This window comes from Tasmannia lanceolata, unplaced genomic scaffold (assembly GCF_043159265.1).
Source record: "Tasmannia lanceolata isolate RefF3 unplaced genomic scaffold, GAP_Taslan_0.1 ptg000011l, whole genome shotgun sequence".
In the NCBI taxonomy this organism is placed as follows: Eukaryota; Viridiplantae; Streptophyta; class Magnoliopsida; order Canellales; family Winteraceae; genus Tasmannia; species Tasmannia lanceolata.
The window spans coordinates 26,229,081-26,250,133 of NW_027518688.1; the positions used below are offsets into that span (position 1 = coordinate 26,229,081).

At 39.2% G+C, this 21,053-nt stretch overlaps 1 protein-coding gene across 1 annotated transcript; it reads right to left on the bottom strand.

The window, feature by feature from the left end:
* Nucleotides 1-1,557: 1,557 nt before the first annotated feature.
* LOC143886817 (RING/U-box superfamily protein) lies at nt 1,558-16,241 on the bottom strand. The gene is made up of 12 exons (XM_077390951.1): nt 15,300-16,241; nt 10,806-10,922; nt 10,494-10,686; nt 8,533-8,699; nt 8,219-8,393; nt 8,035-8,096; nt 6,396-6,477; nt 4,357-4,414; nt 4,134-4,258; nt 3,748-3,840; nt 3,587-3,657; nt 1,558-2,270 (listed from the first exon to the last, which is right to left on the bottom strand). The coding sequence occupies exons 1-12, from the start codon at nt 15,812-15,814 to the stop codon at nt 2,144-2,146; spliced, it is 1,785 nt and encodes a 594-aa protein (XP_077247066.1). The 5' UTR covers nt 15,815-16,241; the 3' UTR covers nt 1,558-2,143.
* Nucleotides 16,242-21,053: the final 4,812 nt, after the last annotated feature.

Below are 21,053 nucleotides of genomic sequence, written 5' to 3' on the forward strand. Positions count from 1 at the left end.
CGGATTGGGCATGAAAGTCCAAGTGGACACTTTACCCCGACCCCTGGCCCCAGCTGATGATCCAGACCCTCCAAATCATCCAAACCGTCCAACACCTCCTAAACCACATCATCCTCCGGGAAGAGACATCCCAACCACACAAAATGGTTCGAATCCGACGGTGGTGGGCACCCCCTCCTTGCCCTCACTCTTCGCCCTCTTGGGATTTCTCCTACAAATGGGTCTCCAATGAAAATCTCTCTCTCTCTCTCTCTCTCTCTCTCTCTCTCTTAATACTATATGCATGTTGTGAGACACACAGTCTATTCACCTGGATTTACGCTACGGTAAAATGACTGCATTTCTACTCTTATATTAGGAAATGACAGACAAAAGTGAGTGGGAATATCATTTCCCCTCTCTTTATATTATACTTCTCTGATTAGTTGTTAACATGGTTTTAAATTTCAACCGAAATCCGAAATTACGGATTTCAGTGGGGACCGAAACCGAAGAACATGAATGAGCAAGTAAAACGAGGAATCAGAGAATGAGTTTCTTCCAGCTTTCACTAGTAGTTTTTACAAAATCCGAAATTTCAGGTCTCAGGGTATATACTAGAAACGTTACAAAATTTCGGTTAGGAATTTCACCCAAAAATCTTGATTTTGTGCATTTTTTAATATTTTCCAGAAATTTCGGCCGGAGTTTCAAATGAGATAAAATATTATATAAACTGATTTTGGCCAAAAATTTCAGTGAGGACCGAAATGCATTCCGAAACCGAAATTTGAAACCATAATTTTTCACAAGGTAAGTGGGACCACCTTTATTGGATGATAATGTGTTCATAGGAATGCCCATAATGCGTTTATAACATCGAACATCTATCGACGTGTTGTCTCACGACTCAACTCAACTCAACTCATAGGTAATTCATATTAAACATTTGTTGTCTCACATGTTTAATAATTTAATACTTACCACATTTCATATGTAATTCATATAAATATTATAAACATTCAGACATGATATACACACCACAATTCACATGCAATTCATAAAACTATTACTACGCAGTAAATGCTAATATAGTATGAGAAAACGGTTTCTACACACAAGTGTAGATAAGTTATCTACACACTAGCTTAAAATACAGTGGGGCCCCACATTGTTTGGGTGATCCAAAGCATTCATTTGATGGGCCCTCACATAGATTGGGTGTGCCCAAAAAATCAGCTTCATAAGATCATCCTAACCCTTTGAACCGTGGAGGCAAAAAATGGACAGATTTGTGAAGGTTTATACACATCTATTTTACGTCCACAAATCGTAGGGTTGGGATGGGATGATCATATGGAGCTGATTTTTTGTGGACACCCTGTCTATGTGAGGGCCAATCAAATGAATGGTTTGAATCACCCAAACAATACGCTCTCCACTGTATTTTAAGCTAGTCTGTAGATAACTTATCTACACTTGTGTGTAGAAACCGTTTTCTCATATAGTATACCAGTAATGAACCTATGATTTCGGTTTCGAGATGCGTTTCGGTTTCGGTTTCAGTATCAACAGATGTGAAAACAATGGGACTGTTTCATATCCATTTGGGTGAATATTTAAACCATGATTGCCATAGGGTTATACCTTTTCTAGCTGAACAAGTCGCACCGGAGCAAATCACACAGCCATGCCATGATGTTTGTGGAAAATAAGTTCGGCAAATTCCACCTGTTAATCTCCCTGACAGCCCCTCTGGAATAAGATGGTTCATACATAATGAGAAGGAGAAAGTTCAAATCCGAATCTAAAGTCCTGAGAGTGGCATTTATTGCCTTCTCCATCCCTCATTCAAACTGCCCGTGGAATGTGGTGAAACCACCTGATTGAGATAAGCTCGTGTTAATGAACTTGTTTTACTAATAGGCATTCCTTATCAACTTTTCAATTCTAGCGTATCACATCTGGGTTCCCAACTGGTCGTTTCTTGATCTTGGCCCGGCAACTTTTACCCATTTTAAATTACATATATCTCATCTTGCATTTTTACAGGAACCCGCAAATGAGTTTAGAGACTATCTGGGTCGTGGCGGCTCTATCTGACTTCGTAAAATGAAGGGATCATTGTGAAAATGACAACTTGTTTGAAATGTTCGTAGCTTGATCAACTGCTGTTCTGAATCATTGGTTGTGATTCAATCCTATTGTTGGACTGACAACTGGAGATTTTATGCAGAGACCGGTATTGCAGACGAACGCTTTCTCCACTATCCAGAATCTTGAGAAGATACCTGCAAAAAAAGGTTTTCAAGTCAGAATCGACAAATTGGTAGTAACAGGAACAATGTACATTATGACTGGATGGAAAAAGTGCACGGCAATTTCCCAGTCATGGAAAAAGAAATCCTAGACGTCACCAACCATGAAGGGGCCGTTTGGATATGCGGATTTTAGAATCCTGTATTTCCTCAAAATCCTGGATAGAAGATGAGAGAAGAAAGGAGACCGTATGTTGTTTTCTGATTTCACACCCTTCTTTCTGACGAGCCAGAGAGCAGGAGATCATACCGTTTCCAGGTTTTAGAAATCTCAGGATGGGGGAGAAACTTCTAAAACCTGGATTTCTTACTTAAAATCCAAGAAAAGCTGTCAGGACAGCATGCAACAGCTTGATCATGAACCCTCTTTTACACTGTTTTCAAAACCTGGATTCTAAAATCCGCGTATCCAAGCCACTTTAGTTTGAAAACAGTGTAAAAGAAGGTTCATGATCAAGGTGCTGCATGCTGTCCTGACAGCGTTTCTTGGATTTTAAGTAAGCAATCCAGGTTTTAGAAATCTCTCCCCCATCTTGAGATTTCTAAAACCTGGAAATGGGACGATCTCCTGCTCTCTGGCTGTCGCAAAGAAGGGCGAGAAATCAGGAAATGATGGCTGTTCTCTTTCTTCTCTCGTCTCCCATCTACAATTTTGAGGAAATCCAAGATTCTAAAATCCTCGTATCGAAACGGCCCCTAAGTCTAAACTGAAAAGTATGTTATGTGTCCTTAATACACAAAAAACTGAGTTACGAACATAACACAATCTGATTAATAGTTGAAATTGAGGATGACATGGGCATTTGCATTCAATTTAACCATGCCCGCCAAGGAAAACCCAAGTCCGAACCCGTTCTCTCACTACGCATACATGAGCTGATCTCAAGCTGACTCAATTTTGGAGGTGTCAAATGCCCATGCCCGCCAAGTAAAATCCAAGCCCAAACCCATTCTTTCACTTCTCATACATGAGCTCATCTCAAGCTGACTCAATTTTTGAGGTGTCAACTTCACAAAAATTTTCAAACTTCCCACCAACAGAATCCTTTGCAGCATTCAGCATTTACAATATATAAATAAATAGAGAAATGGAACAAAACAAATAATGCCAGGATAAGAATATCATGACTCGAAAAATAAAATCATTGCTAATAATGAAACGTGGAGCTATCAAAATGTGTTCATGAAAACAATACTTCAGTGTTCTTTTTCTTTGTAATTCATTGAACATTCGTGAGAGACGTTGAAGTTCAAAAGAAGATAAAACAAATGGGATTCTCCAAACTCACCAGCCATTCAGGCATTGAGATGTGATGACTGCTTCCCTCCCCACAAATTTGTCGGGAGTCCTTCTATTTCCCTGTACGACTACCACCTTCAAAACTTGTTTTCCTTTCATGGTTCATGATCTTGAAAAGTTAATAGCCAATAATCAATTAAAATAGCTCACCTTAATGACAACCTTCTCATTCACTGCAAATGGATATTGAACCCCCTTTTGTGGCCTTGGACTGTCACCATCAGCAGCCATTTCCCCATTTTCCTGAAAAACAGGAGAAACTGGCTTTTCATGAGGGGGTACATGACTCATTTGGTTGGAGTAGGACTCACTAGTAGATGCAGAATTCAAGGGAGTGATGATCAAGATGTAATGGAGCAGGCACAATGACGTTCAAGTTCAAGTAATTACAAATAAAATGGAATATACAACTGCGGTAAAATGTGGCATTTTAAAATAAAAGATCAGTCAGGGTGTCCTCTGTCCATCCTATTGGGCAAGCGATAGAAAAATTGTCATTTAAGCCACTCTTCTGATGGCATTTCTCATGAGTATACCTTATTTAGTCTCTTCAGTGAATCCATATGCTCACCCACTTCTTTCCTTCGTTTACGGACAGCTGCATTATGGAAGAGTCTTCGGTCATCTTCATGTTTCACAGCTACAGCCGCGGCCCTCAAAGCTGTGGAGTAGCTCAGTTTCAGTGTGCAACGAAAAACTTTACACTACATGATAAAATACAATCAAGACTTGGATAAAGTAAAAGAAATTAGCACACACCATGATTAGGGATCAAAGTCCTGCCATCAATTTCTCTGTTGCAAAGGCTACATTTGGACTGTTGCAATCAGCACATAAAGCTTTTAGTTGTTTTTTTTCCCTTAATCAGTACCAAAATTTATCTAACACAAAGGATATAATGAATCACATTGGACGGACCAAAGACAACAAAAATACAACAAAGGGCCCACATTCCCAAAGGTCCGCAAGATCTCGGATGGGGACATCTGGCATCCATGTATGGAACCATTGGTAGGGCTGGCAATTTAACCAGGAAAACTGGGGATTCCCCAATCTAGGCGGGGATTTAAAAAATTCCCCGGGGCGGGGACGGGGAGGACCTTGGCCCCGTCCCGTCCCGTCCCGATCCGCCCCGCCCCGATTCATTACTCGTACCTTGCATCATAAAAAATAACTTATTTAAAATTTGAAGATCTATCAAATGATCATTTCATTTCCCAAAGGCTTTCACGAGCAAATTAATGAAGAAAAGACAACTGAGGTTGTGCAAATATCATTTTCCATAAAAATATGCTTATGATTTAAGTTTGTCTTATATTCTATATGTAAGTAGTCCTCACATTTCTTATTTCATTGGGCGGGAATTGTATGGGTTTTTTTCCCCGGCGGGGGCGGGGATGGGAATTAGATTTCCCCTGTGGGACGGGGAATTTTCCCCAAGTCGGGGGCGGGACGGGGAATGCAACGTCCGGCCCTGCCCCGCCCCATTGCCAGCCCTAACCATTGGTGAGTTTTGGAAGTGAGCTGTTTTGGGTTCTCCCAAAGTCAAAGTCGTTCACATGCACTCCTCCCCAAAACATGAGCTGGGAAGAAACAATTTCCAAGCAACTATCGTCCCATTTGCAGAATGGGCACCCACACACAGCTGTGTTCCCAGAAATCGTGAACACCCAAACAAGCCCTTGGTTGTATTCTATTTCACCACAGAGAGAACGGCTATGAAAGAAATGCCACACATAGAATTACGCACGTTATTATCATGACAAGGTCTCTTCATATCAATGCAGTGGTAAAATAACAGATTTCCAAATAAAAACACGGAATCAGACACTCTGCCCCCAAAAAGTACTGTTCACTTTGAAGATGTATCCTATTCGAAAGCCAAGACTTGAATTAGGAACAAACAAATCCCAGAAGATCACACTTGGTGCATGGATTCTTTCAATTACGAATAAATGGGTGAGCGAGAAAGTATCATTCAAAACCAATAGACGAGTACTTTCATGTACAACCCATAAAAGAATAATTAAACGAATAAGCAACAAATACACTTTAAATCACACCAACATTCACCAAACCTACAAATCGTGCAGGAAGACAAATCATGCTCTAGCTCCTCCAAGAAAAATTATAAGATACCAAATTTCACTTGCCACTAATGCACCCAAAAATGATGAAAGCACTCTAAAAAATCTTGATAAGGGTCAAGTTTGTATTCTTAACACAACTTTTCTCTAAATTCTTAAATTTTACAATTTCTTTTCTTATAATTTTCTATACTTCTATTCATAATTCTAGAATTTCGCAACAATATGTTCATGCCAAATCACCTCAAAGGCATACTCTGCTTCAACAAAACTTGGTGAATGTTGTACCCATGTGCGTTCACACTACCCATAGGTTTGAACGCGAAAACGGTATCACTTCTACTTTGCAATCTGAGACATGTGGTAACGGGCATCAAAAGATGCCTTCACTAGAGGGGCAGGGTTGATTTTTATGTGCACTAATGCGTATGATGCGTATGGAAGTAATACTTATAAAAACCACAATACATTAATATAATATAAAGAATGGAAAATAATCATTATTCTTTGGTCGTTGTCAAACATTATCATTGTTTTTCTTTTTTGAATGGTTTCGACATTATCAATGTAAATCCATGAAGTGCAGTTACATATGCATTTATTACACTGAATGTGTGGCAGATATCTCAGAATCCAAATGAAAAATAGAAAGGCATTACTTAGAGATTTCATTCATCAGAATTTTGCAAACTAGGAAGAAGTTGCACATACCATTTCAAGGACCTTCCGCAGCATGAGACCACCAAATGTATGTCCACAAGAAACAACCACAGCATCGTCAAGGAAAGCGCCACTAGAACATCAACAGATCAGAAAAAGAAAAAGAAAAAGAAAAATTCAGTAATTACATAACATTACAATTACATTCCATAACTATATATGTATTTGTCCAGCTTGTCATTGAGTCCAAAGAAGGATAGCACGATATGATAAGAAAGAAAGAAATAAAAGAAGAAAAGAGAATGCTAGGTGGAATAAAGGTTATCATTTTTTTCACTAATTTGTCATGTTTTTTTTTGCCGAATTTGCATTTTTTTTTTCTGATAAATGCACAAATATTAGGATTTTGGAATATCCGCTGTCATGGATATTTGTAAATTAAACACAATTTTTTTCAACTATTTGCCAGATTTTGCAGCTGAGGTTACAAAAATAGGTATAGAACTTGTGCAGCTTTCTCAGTAAACACCAACAGTTTTGAGGATTCCCATCAACATAGAGAAACTTTCTTGCCAACAATATTACAAAATATTATTAAAAAAGGAGGTCATAACCATGGAGATAGCAAAGCAATGTGCACATTTCCAGTAAATCAAAACAATATTAATTTGAAGTCTACTTTCATTTTGGTTGCAATGCTGCACGCACATACTTGTGTGATTGAGCTCCTCAACACTTGTATGCTACGTAAGTACGATAAGCTAAAATTTCCTTTAAATGATCAACTATGACTTCTATGTCCCTTTGGCAGGTTGCCCAAGCCACTAGTAGACTTATATTTTCCTAGTATTATGGATCCATGCTATGCATGGCCATAAAATGATGGGCCCCACACCATCAAAACATTAGGAGTAAAATGATGGGGGCCATCTTAATGCACAGGGTTGGATAGAGATGGTGGACCCCACATCATCAATAACAGTAGGGGTAAAATGGTGGGCTCCACCCTACGCATAGGTTTGAGTAGGAGATAGTGGGCCCCACCCATCAAAACCTGAGGTGTTAAATGGCAGGCCTCATCCCATAAAAACATGAGGTGTAAGACATTGGCTCCATCCCGTCGGTGGAGATGGTGGGCCCACCACATCAAAACACGAGGTGTAAAATGGTGGACCCCACCTCATCATAGCATGAGGTGTAAAATAGTGGGCCCACCACATCAAGTGTAAAATGGTAGCCCCCACCCAAGCTATGCTTGGGTATAAAGTGTTAGGCCCTACCCCCATCAAAACAAAATATGAGGCATAATGAAAAGGTTTTCCAATAAAAAATTTCTAGGAAAGAAAGCGAATTTCAATGGAAAGAAACATGCTTATCATAGATTATAGATCGAATGATAGCTAGATAGATAGAGAGATAGAGCCTCTAAACTTGAGGTTATCCATTGGTTCACTTGAAATTTCCCAGTTCCTTGATTGTGCAAGAACGTTTACCACATTTCATGATAGGTGGAATAGGGTTGCTTCGTATTTGAGTACGCTCAACAAGAAATAGTGATGGCTAAAGAAGAAAAAATGATAAAAAAAATAATTTCTATAAACTTCCAGTTAGTACGCCAACAAATGGATCAGGATCATTTACCAAAACACAAAAGAAAGGGGGAAAATGCAAAGTAAGATTGCAAACTCACGATATGGGATCTGAGAGAACGCTTCTCAATGACGGTTCCATATTTAAATTATTCCGAGCTTCCTGGGGTCCAGAATTGATAAAAACTGTTATACAATTGAGGAAGAAAAGGACATAAGAGTACATATACAGATGATGTTAGCAACTTATTCTATCTTATTTTTCCAGCTTAAAAATAAACTTACATAATTACTTTCAGAACGGGTGCAGACCGCATCTTCCTCAGCAGACAGGTCGTCCATAAACTGGCTTACAGAGATTGGTACATAGCTTTGAGGAATCACATGACCAGCTGCCGCAATTGGAGAACAGTCTAATATAGCATTGCCTTGTGGCATGAGCCTAAATGCCAGTGACGTCCTACAAACATAAAGGCAACTGAGATAAGGTTACTATTAATTGCATGGAACTCTCAACTATATGATCTCCATAACAGTATGAACTTAGCTAAAATCATAGGACACAAAAATAAAAGCAATGAACTGAATGAAAATTAGACCTTCCACCCGTAATAGAGACTGAAGAATAGTCAAGAGCCGCCCTATACGAGGGAGCAAGACGAAGGCCGGCAGTAGCATGGCTGAGTGCCTTGCCAGTAACCAGCAAAAGATCCCCTGGGCCAGACCCATTGTCTGCTAGGTACCAGCGACCATTTGGGTCACAGACCTATGCCAAACAAAACTGATAAAAATGATTTGAGGATCACAATAAACAAAAAAATATATCAGCACAAGTGACGTGGAATATTTGCATGGAAAACGGATAGCAATTCGTTGCTGTTTCCAATTATTCTGGAAGGAAATAAAGAAAATAATGACAGAAAGCCCTATGCCTACAAAGTGGTGATTATTTTCAAGAAGTAACATCTATCAAGAACAGTAGGAGCTTCAATGACCCCATCATATTTTAACACTTCGGTTTTAAGTTGGGTCTTATTTAAAACACGAGCAAGTTATTTAAAACATGAGCAGTGATTATGAGAGAAGATTTTATAACTTAGGTGATGTTTAGAATTTTCCTTTAGGTCAAGTTAGGTCTCTTACAATTAGAAGATCAACAACTACGGTTAGTTTTAGGGTTTTAAGAGGTCAGAAAGCTTTATAAGGTGTTGTTGATGTAATTTTTCTTTTTTTTATTTGGATTTTGAAAAGAAAAACTCAGCAGCTCTACAGGTGTGAAGCTCAAAATTCCCGTGGTGTGATACTACAAAAGTTTTGTGCCAATGCTACATTATTTGAAGGGCATGATTGTGCTCATTCAATACACCGGTGAGTTGATTTGATTTATTTGCAACTGCCATATTGCTAATTGACTAGATTATTTTTCAGGCCTTTATGGGATTATTTCTAGTAAAAAAATTTCAACTTCTAGTTGGATAAATTACTTCAACCCTTACCAAGTTTGATTCTATTTTGAAGAAAGCTGAAGGAACACCCAGTCACAAGTTATTCTCCCCTTATCTTCTCTCTCTTTCACCTCCCATCTTCTAGTACTCAAATTTCTCCCTTCTTACATCATACATTCATTTTTCTCACATTTTCCCCCTTTTTACCATTTCCCAGTTCAGTTTTTAAATCGTTCTCTCTTTTTCTCCCTTTCATCCTTATCAGTTAGGTATATAAATTGTTTCTCCTTTCCCCCTTACCTTTTCTTCCTCTTCCACTGCCTCCTCCTTCTCCTCCTCCTTTTCTTAATCTTGATCTTTTCTTTTCTTTTCTTCAATTTATTCTTTTCTGGATCTTGTTCTTCCTTTCATGATCTTTCTTGATCTTAATTATTCTTTCCTTCATTTCTACTTGCTTTGGTAGAGATCGACTGTTCATTCCCTAACTGTAACTTTCTCTCCTCTCTCAGACACATCCTACAACAGTGGACGATCAAGGCACAAAGCTTGGCACGTCACTCCCAGGTACGGATCTATCACCTCTATCTTTGCAGCCCATCCTACATTTTTCCTTTCACACATCCTAGATCATAATCTTCATCCTGGACCGGGAAGCCCAGTGCCAAGGCTGATACTTTGTTATAGATTTGATGTACGGAATTCCAGTAGCTAGTTGTTTTGTTAAATATTTGATATATGGAAACTGCATGGGTAGAGTTAAATCCTATCTGATGAACGGCTGCACGTTGTTATGATTTCCTACAAAATCTAGACTGTAATTGAATCGTATAGAAAGTTTAATCTGATTTTGGGAATGCGCACGGTTGTTTTCTATTGAATGAGAACCCATATTATGCTCCTAAATTCCCAGAATTCAACCGCATACCCAGTTTGCACCAAATTGGTATCAAAGGTAGTTCACACCAAATTGATATCAGAGCTAGGGTTACATCAAATTGGTATCAGAGCCTAGGATTCACATTAAATTTTTTCCAGTACTGCATTGGTACCAAAACAGATCAATTTCTGCAGCGTAATCTAGCCCAAAAAGTCCTTGAAAGGCAAGAGAGAAATACCTGAATCCCAGGATTATCTGAAGCAATCAATGTCAACAACCCCTTCTCAACCTCAGCACCCATCAAAGGTTTTCCTGCCCCAATAGGACCCTTGCCATTCTGAAAACATGAATGAGAATAGGATGCAACCAGCACCGACGAAGATGCCTCATTGGCTGGCAACGGGTTATCATCAAGCAAATGGTTGAAAACACTGCCGGTAAGCATTTCAAAAAAGGAGAAACAAAATCCAAAAGACATAAATCAAAATTAGATGCATTCATTGTAAAGGAGATGCATTCAAATAAAACAAACTACCAATTCCATCATTACTCGCTGCGTAGACGGAGATGCCTGGCTATTGCACAGAGCGCTGCACGAGCTGCCTTCCCCAAACATCTAAAAGCTTCACTCATGCATGGAGGTGATGAATCTCCATCTTCCAAAGCCCTACCATGAAAAGGAGGGAGTTAATTAAAAGACGATAACAAGCATAAATTATGTAATCGGTAGGGGGCCGAATTCATAAGAGTAGAGAAAATACCACTCCATAATCTATGGATACACTGAACTATATGTACAAGGTGAAACAAACACTGAAGCAGCACTGCATGAAGCCAACTATGATCAAATGATATCCAAACAAGATCAGAACTTTCAAGCTTCTATTCAAGGGACTTTAGAATAAAATGCCAATATTTTACTCTATAGGCCTACTACGGTGTGATCAAGGTATGCGTGTAGAAATCTGATACGGCAAGGACTGCGTATGTGAATTTTCTAAATATGATCGGTCTCATACACTGTTTCTGATAGAAGTATTCTTATCTGAGTATCCAATAACTATACTCAGCATTTTCATGGATGCAGCACCAAAAGTATAAACATGGTTTTTCAGAAGTTAAAATGAAAACATCCAACAATAATCAAAACAAAGCAAAAATACCAGAGAAATGAAGGGCTGCGCATGTGAATTTAGAATAAAATGCCAATATTTTACTCTATAGGCCTACTATGTTGTGACCAAGGTATGGGTGTAGATATCTGATATGGCAAGGACTGCGTATGTGAATTTTCTAAATATGATGGGGTCTCATACACTGTTTCTGATAGAAGTACTCTTATCTGAGTATCCAATAACTATAATCAGCATTTCCATGGATGCAGTACCAAAAGTATAAACATGTTTTTCAAAAGCTTATGAAAACATCCAACAATAAGCAAAACAAAGCAAAAATACCAGAGAAAGGAAGGGATATGATCCCAATTCTCCAAATAGAAATAGTCTGCCCACAGTACGATGAATATTCAATGCCCCACCGAAACCGACACGAAACAACCAAAATGTTTATGTTTCCATCCCCACGGAAACCAAAAAGACCGAAATGCATAAACCGAAATCGTAAGTGAAACTCTAGCATAATATATATCAGTCTGATTACATAATTATATTTATATTAATCGCATGCGAAATGTGGTGCATGTGTTATATATAAATATTAATATGAGTTACTTGTGAAATTGGTGTGTACTAAATTATCAGACAAGTGGCGCATGTCACTAGATGTTTGATGTTTTTAATCATTATGGATGATCTTCTTGCTTATGTGATGGCTTCTAAGTGCATATTTGTGCTAATTCTAGAATTCCTAAAGTTTCATCTTTAAATTCTATCATTTGCGTATGTTTCCATATACTTAAATGATTCCACAGGATTTCCACCAAAATTTCCAACAGAAACCGAAAAGTTTCCATTTCCAATGAAGGCAAAACTGAAACCGAAATTTAAAACTTTGACAGTTAGTCTCCCAGTGGCTATAAACAGTTATCCACTAGGAAAAGCCATATATGCCATCTAAGACATTGCCATCCTTCCGGAGTGCATTTCATTACTAATTAACCCACGAGATTGGGGGGAAGGGTCATTTGGGGAGTGGTTGTGTCGTTGTCACCTAGAGAGTGAGGAGATTGATTTGGGCTCAACTCCTTGTGTGCCTTGAGAGTGTATTCATTTCTTCTCACATTGGTGATAGAAGAATTTGGGCATCAGGTCCAAGAGGCGAGTTCACTGTTCGGTCATTTTTATATTGCATGGTAAGATGTCCTAATCCTTGAAGTAAATGGTCTAGGAGCTGGTTGGTGCCCATTCACGCAAAGGTCCAAAGTTTTGGATTGACAATGGCCCACGAAAAGATTAACATGGATGATATTCTAAAAGGGAAGTGGTGATATATGGTGAATATGTGCATTCAATGTAAAGTTCGAGAGGAGAATCATAACCATATTTTTATACATTGTAGGGTCGCTAGTCATATAGGACCACATCCATAGATGTTTCAGTATATCATGGGTTTTCCCATCCTCCATTTTCTCCCTTTTGGAGGGATGGCAGGCACCTTGATGAGAAATGTAGGCTTCTATGAAGTATGGCCTCATTTGCAGCTATGTGGGGACTTTGGATGGAAAGGAACCGAAGAACATTCGAAGAAAGAGAACTCATTTTTTGGGATGGTTAGAGAAATCAATTGTTGGATCCTCCTTTAGGACAGCAGTAGAAGTGTTGGAAATTGCAAATCAAAATTAAGGTGTAAGGTTTTGTGAAAAGTCATTGTAGTCTTCTAGGATATTATCATGTGTTGAAAATGAAAGTCTTTTGTGTTCTCTAGAGTTCTTTTTGTCTAGCTAGAATATCAAAGAGTCAAATGGTAAGTTCCTATGTTGTGGCTTAGGATACCTAGAAGACTCATGGGAACTACAACTATGTGATTAATGAATTTGCTATTTTAGGTATGGCTTGAGTCTATAAGTATGGAGTCATCGCTCTAAAAATTGTAAGCTTAAAGAACTTCACGGGAAAGCTTTGAGAGAAGGTTCAAGGGAGAACAAGTGTATAGATTTCTTGTAAGTGTGTCTTGATATATAAAGTTCTTTATAGTTTGGTGTTCATTAATGTTTTGGTGGAGCTCCACACGAGCCCTTTGGCGGTGTATCTCCCACGCTCCCTTACCTTGCTCTTATGATCACAACACGACATTATCGATCCATCTAATTGGGGCCAACAAGAAGGGAGCTTAGAAGGTATTCTACCCTTGATTTGGTTTCTAATTGGGAGGCTATTATCAAAGATAGAGTGCAAAAGGATAAGTGCTCTCCAAAGTGGTCTCTCCCACCCCACCTAACTCGTTGAAAATTAACTTTGACAGCCCTTCCTTGGAAATACGGACCTAGCAAGCAGCGGTGCAGTCATGAGGAACCAGGTGGTTGCAATGCTCCTCCCATTCCCCGGTCTGATAAGGACTATCAATGCAGAGGTTCATGCTAGACTCATGGGCCTTAGGCAATTCATGTCTCATCGCAGGTGATGACAGTGGAGGGCAATTCAACTATTGTGATATCATGAACCAAAGATTTAGGTTGTTCTTGTCTCATCATAGGGGAGGTATGATGACGACAGTGGAGGGCGATTCAGCTAGTGTGATCTCATGAATCAAAGAAGATGTATTGGGGTCATGGCTCTTTAACAACGTCATCGATGAGATTAGAGAGATTACTGCCTGTAACTCGCAATCCCTGCTTTAGACCACATCCCGCACAGAGCCAACAAGACGGCAGATCTGTTAACGATGGAGGGTGTTTACGGATTCAATCTATTCAGGGCAATCTCTGCCCCATAGTTACCAGGGTGGGAAACAAATTCGGGAAACGAAACGTGAAACGGAAACGGAAAATGCATGAAAAAAACTACAGGGGAAACGAGAAACGAGAAACAATAGAAAATCGTATGAGAAACGTCTTAGAAAATCATGTGTTTTTTCCAAAATGATTTTCGTAAGTTCCACACATGTTTCCTACCCGTTTCATATGGGTTTTCTACCAGTGCATACGTTTGTCATGCGTTTACACATTATTTACATAAGTTCTCCATATGTTTCACATGTGTTTCAGAAACATTTCTCCAATTTCGTACCATATTTTAGAAACATTTCTTAAACGTGTTTCCCTCATTTTAGGGGAAACGAGCTTCCCAACCGCGAGAAACGCGTTTTAGGGGAAACTGGTATCACACCCGCCCAAGGAGTTTCCGGCAACTATGCTCTGCCCTATTGTAAATTCTGTAATTGTTTTATTTTATTACTAGTTCAAAAAAACCCCCACAAAATCACATTACAAGGCCCCATAATCAATAACGCTGCAGTAAATGCGATAAACAATTCACCAACCTCTGCCACAGTAGAATCCTCCTCCCTAGAAGACCAACATAGGAGAACAACACATACATAAGGTAGCACACAAAAAAAAAACAACCAAAAAAAAAAAAAAAAAAACAAACAAGCAGCAGCAGCAGCAGCACTGCTAGGACTGGAGCTTCCTCCATTTCTTCGTCAGAGTTAAACTTCATTAAGACTGACGATGATTGAACAAAGGCTGAAGCTCTAACATACATGCCTCATCAGAGTAAGACCATGACAGAGAAACTTCTCCAAAACATATCCCCATCCAGCAACTACATATATCACCCTCAATGAACAATCATATACATCTTCCTCTTTCTGCTAAACAAGTCCTAATACTTGCCCATGTGAACAAATCTAACCAACAAAGCATATCCAACATGTAGTGTATAGTTATGGTTTTCACGTTAGCATGTCATAGTTATGGCAACATTTCTCAGATTCATATACATATATACCTTACAACAATTTCCCTTTTTTGAATGGCAATCTTAACAACAATTTCTTTAGTAAACTACTTTGTCAAGTTAAAACCAAAGATAGCAATAAAACAAAAAGAAGAAGAAAACCAATTAATCCAGTAAGGAGCTCCTACCTTCCAGCGCGATAAACACAAACACCTCTACCAGACTTCCCCCAATTACCACCACTACCGCCGCTCTGAGCCCTCGTCCTGAAATAAAACCTCACCGACTCAAAAGCACACCTCATCAGAGTCGATTCTTCACTTCCGAGCTCAATTACCACCGCATTATACTTCATTAATGATCCCGAAAGCGCCTCCACTGCCCTAACATAAGCCGCGCAGGGTGCCCCTTCATAGGGCACAATGTCCGAAAGCCTAACCCTAGCAACTACAGGCTCCCCCACCGGATATGCAGCGGCAATTGGCTCCGGCCCTGCCGCGTGATGATCAGAGGGCACCGGAGGCTGCCGGAGCGAACCTGCCGGAGAATTAGAGGGAGGGAGAGAGAGTAAACCGAGAGAGAGCGAGGATGGGAGCTGATTTTGAAGAGGAGATCGCATGGAAGAAGAAGAGGGAGGGTTTGATGGGGGAACAGTTAATGGACTCGGAGCCATGGCAGAGATCTGCATCCTGATCCCTAACATCAATCATTCTTGGATCGTTAAAGCCTCTTCTAGGAATTCTAGGGTTTGAGGAGGATTAAAAGCAAAAAAATAAGGAAAATTAGGGTTTTGAGAGAGGGAATGCATTGCTTTCGTCGATTATTTTACATTCTAGTAGGAGTTATGAGATTTCTAGGTATTTTGCGATTCGAAGAGGTTTGATTTTGGTCTTTAATGGCGGATCTCGAATCCGAGCTTCTTTTATGTTCTACTGTTTTCTCGCGAATCGCAGTGAAGAGAATAGGGTAGAAATGCTAGGGTTTTGAGGTTTTAGAGCTAGGGTTTTGTTGTCGGAGGAGGAGGAGAGGCTGACACAGTCGAGAGAGGGAGAGAGAGAGAGATGGGGGGTTCGCTACTTCGCTTTTGCATTCACCTGAGAAAAGAGGGTTTGTCTTGTAAATTTGGGAGTGTCTGTGAAAGATACCCTACTGGTTTTCCAGAGTTTTTATATGGAGAGAAGATTTTTTTCGCCCCGTCGTAGGATAATGCGACCCACTCTAACATGAATTGTGGCCAGAATTTAGTGCTTTTTTGACGTCAAATCACCTTAAACAGGAGGGCGCATTATCCTATTGGGGGCGAATAAATCCTATCCCTTTATATGGTGTCCCTTTTTTTCCAAAAGATCTGTACGGACGACGCTACAGGATGATCCAAACCGCCCAAGTGATGGGCCACAACATAAACAGGCTGTGCCTAAAATATCATTTCTATAAGATGATCCTGACCCTCCCTTCTATAGAGGAAGGTCGGAGGTCGATGATCCTACGGAAATGATTTTTCGGGGAACAACCTATTTACATTATGTTCCATCACCATCATTGATAATGCCCTCAGATTTAATAGTTATGTCCCATGCATACGCACCACTTTTCCATGGTCTCTCTCTCTCTCTCTCTCTCTCTCTCGCGCGAGCCAGCGAGTGGTCCAGCCCATTGACACTCCTGATAGGATTGCTAACCTTAGTCGAGCTCAAATGATAGCCTGTAGGCTGTGGCGATCTGGAACGTTGATCTTGTGGGCCATCATAAATCGGGAACGTTGATCTTGTGGGCCATCATAAGTTCCTATAAGAATGTATGCTACACGTTTAAAAATTGAATGGAGTAGAATGTAAATTTAAATGGGCAAATATGTCACTTCTTCTATTTTAAGGTTGTTCTTATAGAATATGGGGTGGGTCATAGCCCACTAGGGACTGGGGAGCAACATGTCGTGGCTTGGCCTAGAAGGCTCCAATCCCATCATCCATCATTGGTATGGGAGAACGATAAGGTAGATCTATGACAGATACCATGTGCCATGTCTCCATCTCAAGCTCTAAAATAGGTAAACGTCCAAGTCTATATCATCTGCTCTTCATCTCTCTGTTTTTCCATTTCCATGAATCTCCAAGCCCGGAAAAATACGTTGATATAAGAATTTAATATTTACTGAGAGATATGGTTGGTGGTCTTCTTCAATATGCTTTTGGTGGGCCCACCCGATAGAGATCTTATCGGATAGCAGTCGAGCCGTTTGATCAATGTCCATAAATATATATTTGAAACAAAAATGGCCAAATGGGAACCAAATATATGATTTAATCTTGTCCATTGACACTGTTAGCAAAAACCCAATAGTTAGAGACAGAGGGTTAGGATTATCGGAAGAGTGCATGGCCCATCCAAAGTTGGTCTAGGAAATGAATCTATTCCAATTGTCCTTTCAAGTGTGAGTAGAGATTGAAGCGGGCATAACTGTAACTAGGGGTGCAACTTTGGTCGGGCTCAATCCGAACCCGGCGGGTTCAACCCAATTTTTGCTTGGATTGTACGTGTAGGCATTTTCTCAATTTTCGTTGGGTTAGGGCTGGGAAAAGCCAACCCGATTTAATTTCGGGTTGGGTTAGGGTTGAGACCTTGGCAACCCACCCGACCCGAACCAGTTTTCTTAGTATTAACTCTTTTTTTCTCGAACTTTTTTGTTTGGCTCTAGATGAACCCGAATCCCACCCTATTCAACCCGAACTGATTTGGAGGTGGGTTGCGTAAGGGTTGACTATCCTCAACCCGAGGCTCGGGTTAGGGTTGGGGGAATGCTACCTCGGGTAAGGTTAGGGTTAGCCTCAACCCGACCCAACCAGACCCGAGTTGCAACCCTAACTGTATCTGTAATAACCGGTATATATATATATATATATACAATGGGCCCACATTGTTTTGGTGATCCAAAGGATTCACTTGATTGGCCCTTACATAGATAGGGTGTCCACAAAAAATCAGCTCCATAGGATCATCCCAACCCTACGATTTGTGGAGGCAAAAATGGACGTGTAAAAACCTTCACAAATTTTTCCATTTTTACCTCAACAGTTTGAAGGGTTGGGATGATCCTATGGAGCTGATTTTTGGTGGACACCCTATCTATGTGAGGGCCAATCAAATGAATTCTTTGGATCACCAAAACAATGTGGGCCCATTGTATTTTAAGCCGGCGGTGTAGCTAAGTTAGCTACATCGGTGGTGTAGCTTCACTTTTCTCTCTCTCTCTCTCTATATATATATATATATATATATATATATATATATATATATATATATATATATATATATATATGGCCTCATAGGTGGGTAATCATCGGCCATTACTCATTTTTTCCGAGTTAATCGGGCATGAGGACATCTGGCATAATGGGGCTTACGCGATTCGAACCTGACGCTGAGCGTGGATTGAACGGCTTCTTACCACTAAACCACCGCCCCAGATGTCAATTAGAAATGAGTAGATATACTTACATATATTGAATATTACCAATAGTCACTATTCAAAATTACTATGCATTGACATTATTTACATCACTATTCATATTTACTAATTCACAGTGGGACCCACCGCCAGCGGGACACATCACTAGTGGGAACCACTATCTTGAAGGGTTGGGATGATCCTATGGAGCTGATTTTTGGTGGACACCCTATCTATGTGAGGGCCAATTAAATGAATTCTTTGGATCACCAAAACAATGTGGGCCGATTGTATTTTAAGCCGGCAGTGTAGCTAAGTTAGCTACACCGGTGGTGTAGCTTCACTTTTCTCTCTCTCTCTCTCTCTCTCTCTCTCTATATATATATATATATATATATATATATATATATATATATATATATGGCCTCATAGGTGGATAATCATCGGCCATTACTCATTTTTTTTCGAGTTAATCGGGCATGAGGGCATCTGGCATAATGGGGCTTACGCGATTCGAACCCGACGCTGAGCGTGGATTAAACGGCTTCTTACCACTAAACCACCGCCCTAGATGTCAATTAGAAATGAGTAGATATACTTACATATATTGAATATTACCAATAGTCACTATTCAAAATTACTATGCATTGACATTATTTACATCACTATTCATATTTACTAATTCACAGTGGGACCCACCGCCAGCGGGACACATCACTAGTGGGAACCACTATCAGAAGGACACACTGCAACCACTTTCATTAACTCACTGACTAAGCGGGTGAACTCCACAGCCACTATCATTAATGAGTAGTTGCGCTTCGCCGACGAAAATAATAATTAAATAATATTAATCATTCGGTTACTATTCAAACAGCCTTTACTATTCATTTATTTATACATTTACTATTTATATATTTTCATAAATGCATTTAAGACAGTAGTTGAAAAAGTTACGAAAGTTGTTGTTCCTATTCAGTGTCACTATCCATTCACTATTCGATCACTATTCAAATATAACTATTCAAACACTATTCATGTCACTATTCACTTCAGCTTTTTCCTATAAATAGGGGAAGAGAAGAAGAAGGAAAACAGAAAGGAAGAGAGAGAAAAAAAAGAAAAAGAAAAGAGTGTTAAGGGAAAGTAGAGAGAGAGGAAAAGAGAGAGAGAAGGAGAAAAGAGAAAGAAAAAGACTTGGAAAAACTATTTTTCCCTGTTCATCACCACTAAAGTAAGTCTTTAATATGCATCATAATAGATAGTTTTAAAGTTATTAGTCATGGGTATTACTAATATGGGTCGGTTTTACCACCTATGTTAGATTTTGTTTTTAAAATATTGGGATGAAGCATGCATAAGAGGCAATAACTCGCTATAGATTATGCAAGTTTTATCATTATATTTTAGAAACTCCCGTGAGAATTTTTTATTCACATTGGAGGTTTAATTTATAAAATTGACTTAGCCAGGTAGATTAATAATGCCTCACGATGTAAGCCTTAAAAATATTTGAACGGTGAACTGCTAGCATAGTAGCCGTGAAATAAAATGGTAAACTGCTAAGCATAGTAGCCATGAAATAAATTTTAATTAAGGAAAGACGAACTGCTGAGCATAGTAGCCAAGAAGTAAACTAAATCAAAGAATGGTGAACTACTAAGGATAGTAACCACAAAATAAATTGGACAGATATGACACTACCCTGAAACATAAATTAGACAGAAAGGACATTATCTGGACAACAAGGACACTGTTTTGAATATATTAAATTTTTACAGGATATTTGCAGTTCAATCCACTCCAAGGTGTAACCTCGAAAAACCTGTGATCGAAAAATTTTCAGGTAGGGGTTTTCCTTTCCTTTGATTATCTTTTTGCTATAAGGGTTCTCTATCTTCTGATTCCCTCTTTGCTATATTTGATGTAAGGGTTTCCTATCTTTTGATTCTCTTTTTGCTAAACTTGATGTAAGGGTTTTTTCCCTTTGATTCTCTTTTGCTATATTGGATGTAAGTATTTTCTATTCTTTGATTCTCTTTATTCGCAATTGTCATAAGAGTTTCTATCCTTCTGAGATCCACAACTGATGAGAATCTAAGAGGGATCCTTTCTTTCAGACCCCATTCCTTTCAGATAAATAATTTTACTGATAAAGTTATAATTCTATTTGTATCTGTAAGCCCAATAGTTTTCCCCTTGCCATTCCCATCTTATTTTGATGATTCCAATACACAAGTGATTTATGATCACTAATGTGTTTGATTGTCTAAGTTGTAGATCACATTGGTGCTAAGACAAGATTGCTTGGATTAAGGCCAAAGAAGCTCTCATTGGACCACATCATGAAGGCCAAAGACATCGAAGTCCAAGATGATTGAAGACTTGAATAATCACATTGAAGATCGAAGTCAATTTAGATTGTAAAAGATCCAATCTTAATTTAGATTTTAGAGGCATAATTAAGTTAATCTCACACACCTTAAATGTATAA

What these genes read in the sequence shown, in the direction of transcription:
- LOC143886817 (XM_077390951.1), bottom strand. Translation starts at nt 15,814, where the DNA reads ATGTTAGGGATCAGGATGCAGATCTCTGCCATGGCTCCGAGTCCATTA. An exon ending in TGCGGAAGGTCCTTGAAATG is followed by an intron (nt 4,415 to 6,395) that starts GTATGTGCAACT and finishes TGATTGCAACAG; the next exon opens with TCCAAATGTAGCCTTTGCAA. An exon ending in ATGAGAAGGTTGTCATTAAG is followed by an intron (nt 3,658 to 3,747) that starts GTGAGCTATTTT and finishes GTAGTCGTACAG; the next exon opens with GGAAATAGAAGGACTCCCGA.